The 12,061-nt window shown below is 38.3% G+C and overlaps 1 protein-coding gene across 3 annotated transcripts in view; it reads left to right on the forward strand.

Annotated features, from left to right (window-relative positions):
• The window catches only part of LOC108696496, a 40,830-nt gene that overhangs the window by 17,774 nt on the left and 10,995 nt on the right, over positions 1 to 12,061 (forward strand). For 2 of the 3 annotated variants that reach the window (XM_018225929.2, XM_041569298.1), the window contains exons 2-5: positions 4,756 to 4,896; positions 5,850 to 5,872; positions 7,313 to 7,444; positions 9,595 to 9,728. In XM_018225929.2, the coding sequence (XP_018081418.2) occupies positions 4,874 to 4,896; positions 5,850 to 5,872; positions 7,313 to 7,444; positions 9,595 to 9,728 (312 nt within the window). In that variant the 5' untranslated portion in view covers positions 4,756 to 4,873. Of the gene's footprint in view, positions 1 to 4,755; positions 4,898 to 5,849; positions 5,873 to 7,312; positions 7,445 to 9,594; positions 9,729 to 12,061 lie in introns of those variants that run through there. The other variant, XM_041569297.1, reaches the window with a different exon arrangement.

The following is a 12,061-nucleotide window of genomic DNA, read 5'->3' on the forward strand; positions in this document are numbered from 1 at the left end:
ACCAGTGAACATCTATAAGGAGCTCCAATAAAGGGGCTATTTTTAAAGATAATATTAATTTTTAGCACCATGTAAAAGCAACACCATATATTACTCATAATTGCCTACAAAATTAGCGTTTTATTTTTTCATTTATCCTATGTGTCTCCTTTGGTGTAGAGAGTGATATTCTGACACAATTGTCAGTTGGTTTTCAATTTTTATTGTAGGAACCCCGAGATTTGGGTTAAATTACTCAGGCAGTTCGTTAGTATTTGGACACCAAAGGGTCCTTTAGTTAACTCAGGCAGCTATATCCCTTGTCCACTAGATGGCACTGTTTGTCAATATAAAGGGGTTTAGCACCATGTGGTCTGGGTCTGTCCTGGGACTTTGCCTCACTGAGAGGTACGACAGGTCCAGGTCTGCCGATGAAGTTAGTTAAGTGTGAGTTAGTGATAGTGAATACGGTAATAGTCACTCTAGGAGTGAGCGTCAGCATAGGGTAGCTAGTGAGCAGATGTGGCTAGGACCCCGTGGTAATTGAACCACTAGAGCAGGGACTACAGTGGGTGAGGATCATATAAGGTGCGAAGACTCAAGACCCCAGGCTGAGAAACCCAAGCCTTAGTGTTCATCCGGAGGGATAGTGCCTAGTGAGAGTGGTAACTGTCTCCTAAATCTTTTATTACTGTTACTTTGATATATTGGATATTAGCTCACCTGGAGCACCTTTTACCCCCTGGAGGGAATATTGCTGTTTGAAGATATCCTATTATGTCTAGGAATATCTAAGTACCTGTGAACTACTCCATTGCAACAATTCTCCGTTAATAAACAGGTTTATCTTACTGCAAAGAAACTTGTCTGGCTGATTATTCTGCTGCATTGATCTACACCAGGTACCGGGAGTTGCAGGGAGTTGCATGGGTACACTGGCGGTCCAGGGCAAACTACAAGCAGTTTTAGCCTGGTCACACACACCGCCTTAATACACAGCAAAAGTGTGCTACATTATTATTTGTGTTTTTTGAGTTAGCTTTTTATTCAGTAGCTCTCCAGTTTGTAATTTTAACAATAGGGTTGCTAGGGTCCAAACTACCCTAGAAACCATGCATTGATCTGAATGAGAATATGGAATATTAATAGGGGAGGGTCAGAACAGAAAGATGAGTAATAAAAAGTAGCAATAACAATAAATTTGTAGCTTTACAAAGGATTTGTTTTTAGAAGGGGTCAGTGACCCCCCTTTTCAATTGAAGACCAATTGAAAAGTTGCTTACAATTGGCCATTCTATAACATACTAAATGTTAACCTGAAGGTGAACCACCTCATTAAGCATACCAATATTGACCTAATGCATAGTATGTTGATATGTAGCACTTGGAATCGTTTATTTAACTAATTACTGTAAATTAGTGATGAGCGAATCTGTCCTGTTTCACACGAAAAACTAACATTTTTAGAGGTTCAAAGTATTTGTATTTTTTAGCTCATGTTCAGCATCATTTTCTGTTCGTACTCAGATTTTTTTAATAAATCTCACAACATTCCTAGCTTGTGTTTGTGAGTTTAGTCGTGGTTTCAAAAAACCTCTAAACCGACTGAAATCCGACTTTTGATAAATAGGCCTTTAAGTGATTGCAATTTCAGGTTTTGAGTTTTTTTCATAAGAAAGTGGACAAAAAGTAAAAACTTAAACACTTCAAATTTTGACTAAACCGTCTCAAAGGGGCATATTTATCAAGGGTCGAATTTCGAACTTCGAAATTCGAATTCAAAAAGACAAACGAAATTAAGTCAAAGTTTTTTTTTGGTCAAGTAGGTCCATTTTCGATCGATTAGGTCCGTATTCGCCCGCATTCGAATTGTACGAATCGAAGGAATAGCACATAAGATCAAATTAGATTCAAAGTTTCTCCCCAAAAAGACGTAGATTTTTCAAAGTCCACCAATTGACTCCACATAGGTTCTAGGAGGTCGCCTATAGGCTAAAACAGCAATTCAGCAGGTTTTAGATTGTGAATGGTCGAGGTCAAATTTTTAAAGAGATAGTACATGATAAATTTCGATATTCGAATTTTTGATTTTTTTCAAATTTGAATCGAATTTGGACTATTCCCTAGTCGAAGTACACAAAAAATATCTTGAAATTTGAATTTTTTTCATTTGAAAATTCAACTGGACCTTTGATAAATTTGCCCCCAAGTGTGTCAGTATGAATGCAAAAACAAATATGTGCTAAAGAAAAAATATTTAATTAAAGGAAATAAGTGAATGTGATTTTGAAAGGGAATGTGTAAGTATGTCAATGCAATTGAGGGAGAGATTGGGTACAGTAAATGATGATTATGTGAGAGGGAGGGTGGTCTGTTCAAAATTGTGAGAGCTTTTTCAACTGAATGTCTTGAAAGGTGAGTGTGCCCCTTGTCTCATACACATAATAACAGATGCAAGTGAATAATTCAGTAAGAACCATCTCTGCCATGCCAATCATCTACCTGTTAAACTGAGATCACATTTTTCTCTGTAATTGAACTTCAGAAGAAGGGATATGGTGCTTTTTATGGTTTAAGACCTAGCAAAAAATGTTAACTACTTTCAAAGAAATTCATATGACAGCAAAATGATAAAGTGAAGTGAAAACAAAGCAGACATGATTCTGACTGACTTGGAGGAGAAAATTCAAGAAAAACCATTATTGTTCAGTGTTGTTATCCATCTCTGGGTGATTTGCTAGAGTTATGTTTGAACCCTTTGTAGGGATGTGTAAAATAGCCACCCCTAGTATTATTGTCAGGCAGTCCCTCAGTGTTATAGACACCTAACTGGGTCCTAAAATACAGTTGGGAGGGGTACTGTTTGCTCTTCCTGCTCTAAGCTATGCCACTTGCTGTTTCTCGCAGTGACCAGCAGATGGCACTGTGCTAGGATATAAAAGGCTCTGAAGCCATGCTCTCAGTGTCCATTTTGTGCTAGCTCTGACCTGTACAGGCAGGTACAGCTCTGTGGAACCTAGACAGGTCAGGTCTAGTCAGGATAGGCTACTCACCATTATAGGTTATAGGAGTGACAGACAGACAGGTTATTTAGCTAAGCAGCTCAAGGCTCCGATGAGGATAGTAAGAGGGATTAAGATCCCAGGTACTAATAGCCCAGAAGTAGGGACTAAGTGTATAGGAACAGGGTAGATAGATTCCCCTCAGGTTCCACTTAGGGAAAAGGCTGAAAGCCGGGTGTACCTTATTGCTGCTGAGCTCGTCCTCTTGCCTGTGGGGACTAATACTGACCAAATGGTGCTGTGAGTATTGCCTATTCAATGTGATGCTAAATCCTGTCATGCTCTATTGTATACTCCACTGAGGATTGTGTATGTTCAATAAATAAGTTCATGTTAAAATTATAAGAACCACTGCCACCCAATTATTATACCCTGTATCCAGTTACAGTTGCACTACACCCTGCCTCCACACCATTGCGAGGGCTTACTCCCTAAGATTATAGGTCTCATCCGGAGCACATTTATTGGGAGTGGAGCTCAATAGTGGTGTATAGCATACACAATTTACTGTAGCGCTACACCTTGATAATATGCTGTAAATTTGGGGGGAGCAACACTGCTATTGAAGGTTTATGTCTCCTTTAATGGAGAATTCAACCGTGTAGAAAAAAAACCTGTATCCCCCCACCCCACGTATCCCCCTCCTCCCCCAGCCTAACTGCCCCCCTGGGAAATGCCCCATACTTTATACTTACCCCTTGTCACAGATTCTGGCATTGGACTTCATGGCAGCCATTTCCGGGTCTTCTTCTGGCGCTTCAACAATTTCTGTCCAATTTGGCGCATACGCAGTTGTCCAAACCAGCAAACTGCTCCAACTGCGCATGCGCCGTCACAACGATCTCCCAGTCAACTTACCGAAGACCCGGAAGATGGATGCCGTGAAGTCCGATGCAACGAGGGGTAAGTACAAAGTATGGGGCATTTCCCCGGGGGGCAGTTAGGCTGGAGGGAGTGTGGTACAGGTTTTTTTTCTACAGGGTTGAATTCTCCTTTATGCACATTTCTTGTTGCACTAAACAATTATGGCCTTATCCCTATGTTTGAGTACAGTATAGTAAAATGCAGCCAAAATGAAAACTCTCCATAAGATAACAGCAAGATGACTGACAAAGTGCAGTAGGCATGTGTGGGCTAGCCGACACCCGCAGGACCCGTGGCTTTACCTTACAATGGTGGCTTCCTGCTTCCAGCATTCTTTTTTTATACTATTACCCCACCCCTTTTGTGATGTCATCAAGGGGAGGGTCGGCACAGGTCTATATATAGAGGAGAGGAGGCGGGTGCGGACGGGTTCAGGTTGAGTGGGCTGCGGGTCAGATGTAGTTGGATTTTTCTCGACCTGCACATCACTATAGTTGCAGATATTCTTATTGGTAAATTTTCTTGCATCTGTAATTCAGTTTTTGGTAAGCAGAATTGTTGTTGGTAATTTATTTTGCATATGAAATTATGTTTATGGCAACTTTTATTTAATTGTTGTTTTTTTAAAGCATCATACCTAGGATACTGGGTCCTTGGGGTGATATTCCAGGAAGTGTCTGTGTCAGGATAACTTTTTAGATGTGCAGTGCAAAAAACATGAACATCTAGCTGATATGCAAATGTGCTTGTTTCTGTGACTCCAAGAAATATATTTTGCAATGTGGTACATTATAAATTTCATGCAATTTCCTTTAACTGCTGTTCAGTAACCCAGCTGCATGTTTTACAGAGCAAATAGACCAGAATTTGATTCTTCAGGATTGTTATTGCATCAACATCTCATCAGACACCCAGCAGCATTTACTGTAGGCAGGACCATACATTTTTCATCTGTCTTAAAGGTGACAATGGCTGAAAACATGCAAAAAAGGTCAGTATTGTATACTTTTCCTATAACTGCTATTCTCAGTTATTTTGCTAAACCTAACTTTGTATTCAAAAAGGAATTTCCAGTGCAGAAAAACATGTAGAATGTGTGGAAATCTACTACAGTATATAGATATATATATATATATATATATATATATATATATATATATATATATATATATATATATATATATATATATATATATATATATATATATGCCACTATTAATTATCATCCATTTACTGTATTGAATTTAGCATTCTTGTATGGGGATTCACTCCATCAGATGCTAATGGAGTAAATTAGTCGGCGACAGGATGGCACTTGGATCGCTTCGGCTTTCTGAAGTCGCCAGAAGTTTCTTTGTGAGGCAACTTCGGGTGACTTCGGAAAACAAAGCGTTCATTTAGGGGGGATTAGTCTCCCAAAGAAGAGGCGATTTGTCTCTGCCCAACTAATCTCCCCCAGTAGCCTCGTCTGCCACCACCCTAAAGTTCCAAAATAAAAATATTCCTGTTTTCTACTTAGAAGGGAATCAGTGGGGTGTGTGTGACAGTTGGTATAGTGGTAAGGAAAAGTTCAAAACTAGCCATGTGGTGGCCAGAAACTGCAGAAACTTTTCTCTTTTATAAGCAATATATTGTGTGCTTATACTTCATATGGTTCTTCATGGTGAGGGCAGTGAGGTTGTAGAATTCCCTGCCTGGTGATGTTGGAATGGCAGATTCTATTAATGCATTTAAAAGTGATTTGGATGATTTCTTCAACAAGCATAATATCCAAGATTATCATGAAATGATAAACTTCAATTAGTTATTATTAGATGTTGGTATGCTGCATAGTTATATATGTGAGTTTATAGATCAAACAGTATATTCATAGTTATAAATTACAGAACATTACATATTACTATTAAGTAATCAGATATTGCTTATTGTATTTTTTTCACACAGGAATAAATCTTGTTTAACAGAAGGTAAGTAAAACTTTATAGTGCTCATTTACAAAAGCATTCCAAAGCACGATATATTGGTGCAAATTACCATGTTATTGCCCATAATACAGTGCCCAGAACATATCCATATTTAGAAAAGCTGGTGATACTTTTGCCATTGTTGAAAGTATTGTCATGTAGACATGCATTAGGGTTGCCTCCTCACCCCATTAAAACCGAACACATATGGGATCCACAGGCTGCATGGCTAATTAGCAATTCATTTAGATGCATGATGCATGGCTGCACATAAGTCAGTTCAGTCTCAGCATGCATGTAAATGAATCACTATTTAGCCGTGCAGGCTGTGGATTCCATATGTGTTCAGTTCTAAAGGAGAACCAAACCCTTGCTAATAAAAACCCCGACCCCCCATCTACACCAAGGGGTAAGTAAAGATGTAGGAGCATTTACCAAAGGTGCCACCTAGGCTGGGGGGGGGAGCAGGGGGTGTCTATGTAGGGTAGGGTTTTTTATTAGCAAGGGTTTGGTTCTCCTTTTAAGGGGTGGGGTGGCAACACTACAGATCATGTAGAATCACTAGGATTCCATTCAAGTGCTTCTTTCCATAGAATGCACCTGCTTAAGACCTGCTTAAAAAGTGTATTTTAATGCATTTATATGGTGTCACAAAATAACTGTAGTGCCTATTTGTCTATCTATCTGTAGGGACCCATAGGATTTAATACATCATATGGCTTTAAATCCCTACATTTCCTTATGCTGCTGTTGCTAGGCTAAGGCCCATGTATCTATTATTTCATTTGCATATTTCTGTTATTGGCCTTTAGTGTTATGACTACTTCCTGCCACACTTTAATACATTGAAACCTCTATTTTAAAGGAGAAGGAAAGGTTAAAACTAAGCAAGCCTTATCAGAAAGGTCCATCTAAATATACCAGTAAACCTCTGCTTTGAGTCCCATGTCAAAAGAAACACTGCATTTCTTTCCTTCTATTGTGTACACATGGGCTTCTGTATCAGACTTCCTGCCTTCAGCTTAAACCTCATTGCCCTGGGCAAGAGCATGCTCAGTTTGCTCCTCTCCCTTCTCTGCTGTAATCTGAGCCCAGAGCAGGGAGAGACTCAGGCAGGAAGTGATGTCACACCATTTTAATACTGCAGCTCCTATCCTAAACAAACAGAGACTTTCTAGAGCTTTTTACTCAGGTATGGTAAAACATTCTACAGATTAAATATAGCATTTTAGCTTGCACTATTGCAGCTCATCTATTGGCAATAAAATGCCTGTGTAGCTTTCCTTCTCCTTTAAGTCCCCTAATTTTAAGTTTTTCCCCATTTTAAATTTTTTATTTGTGGTCCCACCAATTTATAATGCATTTCAACGGGTGCATTTCCCTGATTTTAAGTAATGTTTTCCCGGATTTTACATCAAAATTTTGATGGTTCCTTCCACACAGGCAAAGAAAGTTGGAAGCGTTATGGAAAATTAAAACATGTAGTCATCCAAAATATTAATGAAGAAAATCTAACCAGCGACCCCTCTAAATCTGAAGCATATTTTGGAAATCTTCTTCATGGAAGAGTCCCAGGTAACTAATATATAATATAACTAATGGTTTCCTGTTTTATACAGCTTAGATTTTATATATTGGATTTACTATTTTATAATTAAGTTATTGTTATTATGAGCCTCTTTCATAGCTAGGATTCTGTGTCTGACGAATCCAAAAGTAAATGAAATTGCAAGCTTTACATTTTCAATCTATATGTAAACACATGATATGGCTACCTGCAATATGTTGACGATATGGCGCCAACATATTGTGCAGCACTGTGCTCAGTCACAAAGCTTACATGTCAGGGGTCTTGCAGGGCTCAGTGCCTCACGCCAGGTTAAAGGAGTTATTTTCTCAACCATATGTTGGGCTACAAATAAAAGTATACACACCAACATTTTATTGATGGATTAAACTGGATAAATACTCTCCAACTGTTCCCCTGTGCCCCATAGCTTTCTAACAAATGGTTTTGATGACCAAAGGCCTATTTACAGGTGCAAAAATATTCACCAATGAGAATACTTTTGAATAAAAAGTTCACTATTGAGATTGCTGTTTAAGGACAGATGTTTTAATATCTTGTAATGTTATTCGTGGATTTAGAGAAATAGAATTTCATCATGGTTACAAAAACCTCTAAACCAATAAAATTGGACCTTTAATAAATAGGCCTCTAAGTATAGATGGTGTATTTTATAAGGCTGTGGTGCCTTGTTCACATTAACTCTGAATAAAATATTTACGTACCATAGCAATTTGTCAGTTACTGATTTGTTTGAGCTGATCAATCTGTACACTTATAGAGCAGGTCCTTAATCACTGACTGAATCTATTTTATATATTGAAGAAAAAAGCTGTTTAAACACATTTCAATTTTCAGCATCCCATTTAACCAAATAAAATTTCATTTTAATGTATACATAGCCACACTGTAAATATTAATGTAAATGTTGGCTAAGATAAATAGAATGCCTATAACATTTCATGAAGAGTTGGTTTTTGTTGCAAACCGTGGCTCTACAAAATTGTACGGTGAGTTCTGATGTCATCAGTTATAAATGGTGAGTTCTGATGTCATTTCTGTCACATGACTCACGGAAACTTGTGTATTATAATAAATAAAGTACCCCCAGTTGCAAAATATGAGGATATTATAATGTACCTCGGAGTTCCATGACCTATATAAAAACACTCGGCCTTCGGCCTCGTGTTTTTATATGGTCATGAAACTCCTCGGTAACTTATAATATCCTTATATTTTACAAGAGGGGGTAATTTATTCACTATATATATATATATATATATATATATATATATATATATATATATATATATATATATGTGCGATTTGAAACTATGGCTGTTTATACTATTAACATGATGCAATACATAGATACTATGCCTGGTAGCTTTAGTTATTCTGTTTGGGTGGGCAACACATCTTATTTATTGTGCAGCTGATTTCATATATATTTTAATTTATCATAATATTACAGGTATGCAGCCTATTATTCATACTGCTCGGGACCTGGGGCTTTCCAGATAAAGGGTCTTTCTGTAATTTGTATAACCAGACCATAGTCAACTAAAAAACAATTAAATCATTGATTAAAGCCAATAGGATTGTTTTGCTTACAAAAAGGATGAAGTACTGTTTTATTATTACAGAGAAAATTGAAATAATTAAAAAAAAAGTGAATTATTTGATTAAAATGGAGTCTGTCGGAGATGGCCTTCGTGTATATACAAGTTTTCTGGGTAACAGATCATTTACCTGTATATTATATATTATACACACCAGGAGGAAGAAAACACCAATACTAAATGGTATCCATTTGTCACTGTGCACATGATGGATTTTGGCCAGAAGATGCAGAAAAGCATTTCCTGGCTGAAATTTGCTCTGAGCACAGTAACAGGCGGATGCCATTCATGTGGCTTAGTATTCAAACTCTAGGCATGATATTAGCCTTAAAGTAATGTCAAGATCAAATGAAAGGCAATATGTTGACACATAGGAAGCAGCATCTTCTGCCATGTATGAGGGGAACCAAGAACGTGTAAGGCTTTTCTATAATTGCTCTCCTGCATGATATCAAATCTTTGGGAAGGCACTTCAAAACAGAAAATATTTTTTTTTTATTAAAGCACATTAAAATAAATTGTATCATCTTCTACAGGTTTTTGTGACTATACTTTGATACTTTGGCACGAAAACACTGATAATTCATATTTGTCTGTAGCCATCACTTTCAAAGTAGAAGAGGTAACCTATACACTGGTTTCTGATGGGAAAGGAAATCTTGGAATTGAGGTAAGACTATGACGCAAGTAAGTCCTTCACAATAGGATAATCTAATAGAGAATTAATTCATGAAAATAGGCCCTAAGGGCACATCAGACTAAACAAAAAATATAAAGAAAACATTAAAGGAACAGTAACACCAAAAAATGTAAGTGTTTTAAAGTAATGAAAATATCATGTAGTTTTGCCCTGCACTGGTAAAACTGATCTGTTTGCTTCAGAAACACTACTATAGTTCATATAAACAAGCTGCTGTGGAGCAATGGCGGAAATTGAAAAACAGCTATATGGCACAGGTTAACTAATGGATAACAGATAACCCCATTAGACAGACAGAGTTTATCTGCTATCTGCTGTGTAACCTGAGCCTTTTCTCCTTTGAATGGCTGCCCCATTGCTACACAGCAGCATATTTATATAAACAATAGTAGTGTTTCTTAAGCAAACACAGCAGTTTTACCAGTGCAGGGCAACACTGCATTATATTTTCATTACTTTTAAACACTTTTATCTTTTGACGTTACTGTTCCTTTAAGGGGCAGATTTTCGAAGGGTCGAATAGTAAATTCGAATTTTGGAGTGTCAAAATTTTAATTTTAAATCCCCCTATTCGTATGTAAATTTGAATGTGAGATTTTATGGAAACCATCCTGTTTCGAATATTCACCAACTAAAACCTGTCGAGTTCATTTACAAGTCAATCACAGAGATCCGTTGAGCCATTTGGACATGTTAATAGCTTTCTTGACATTCCAGTTTTTTTTCCGGAGAAAAATTTGAATTGTATGAATCGAATACGATTAGAATTTTCTTCTTGTCGCTCATATTCTACACAGTTGTTGGGGGAGGAAGGAGTTTGATGCTGAATGCTTAATTCTGGTAAAAATGCTTTTTAGAGCAGAGCAGTGCCTCCGTTTGGTGGGCACTGAGGAATTATAGCAACAAAGAAGAATTTCACTGGCACACAAAGGTTCTTTCAAGCAGGTACTAGCCCTTGCTGAGTTTATTTTGCAGAAGTGCAACGTTTCGGGGTAATCCCCTTTATCAAGCATCCCAAGTTTACCCCGAAACGTTGCACTTCTGCAAAATAAACTCAGCAAGGGCTAGTACCTGCTTGAAAGAACCTTTGTGTGCCAGTGAAATTCTTCTTTGTTGCTACAATTGAGGTTGCCGAGGCCTCCTTCACCATGCACCGGGTCGTCTTGTTCTGGAGAGCCAGGGTGTGCAAGCGTGGTAATCCTGTACTGTTCACTGAGGAATTATACCTCAGGGAAATTCCACCAGGAAAATAAACTACACAGTTTTGCCGTAACCAAATTCAACTTATATAAAACATATATAAAATTGAAGAAAAACAAATAGGGCATCTTGTGGGAGGGGCTTCCAGATTTTAAAGGGGAAGTAAACCCAACCGTTACTCACCACACTGAACTCGATGGAAAAGTTGAACAGAAGATATTTATTTACAGGCACACAGAGGCTTTTTATATCAGTCAGGCACACTTTACACACTCCAGTAAATACTTCTTCAGACACATTCAGTTACATATATTCCAACAAACCAGTTTCTTGATAGGAACACCTTCCTTAGGATTTTGGATTCCAACTAACCAGTATATATTCCACCTATATCCCCCCACTCTCCAATAGTGACCCGATACCTTCAGGGTGATACCCCTCCACTCTTCCTGGTTTGGACCCTTTTTCCATCCAAGTCCTGGCCTAAAGCCCCGGTGTCCTTCCTACCTGGTCCTAGACTACCAGTGATTCCCTTACTTACGAGTGCCTGTAGGAGACTAACTCCACTTTCCTCCTTGATGGGGCTACAACTGCTCTTACTAAATATCCTGACTATCTCATGCACCTAATGCTCGCTCACTTTGATCTTTCCTGTGGTAACTTTTCCTATCTACCGATGTAGGTCTCCACTCACCAGCCAGGTGATGTTGCTTCAGCCACGCCCTCCCATCAAGACAGCTCGCCTTGGGCAGGGCATCCTTCTTTTATACAGTTCTCTGTCTTTAATTTTTATTTAAAAATAAATTAAAGACCTCTGCTGCCATCTAATGGTGATTCCCAGAAATTATATCCAACACACTTAAACACATATACATTTTACATACATGCACATTTTGTCACACAAAAAGATTACAACATTCCCGCACATAACACTCTTCATCACTTTACACCCCCTTACAATCTAATACCAGGCCAGGCCAAGCCAGCTGGGCGCCCAAGGCAACCCTTCGACCCCTTGCTGGCACAGCCTCTAGTGCGCATGGGCGGGCACACCTGGAAGTGTGCTTGCACGCCATGGAGTGCGCATCCACACTCAATATTTA

This window comes from Xenopus laevis, chromosome 7L (genome assembly GCF_017654675.1).
Source record: "Xenopus laevis strain J_2021 chromosome 7L, Xenopus_laevis_v10.1, whole genome shotgun sequence".
NCBI classification, from domain to species: Eukaryota; Metazoa; Chordata; class Amphibia; order Anura; family Pipidae; genus Xenopus; species Xenopus laevis.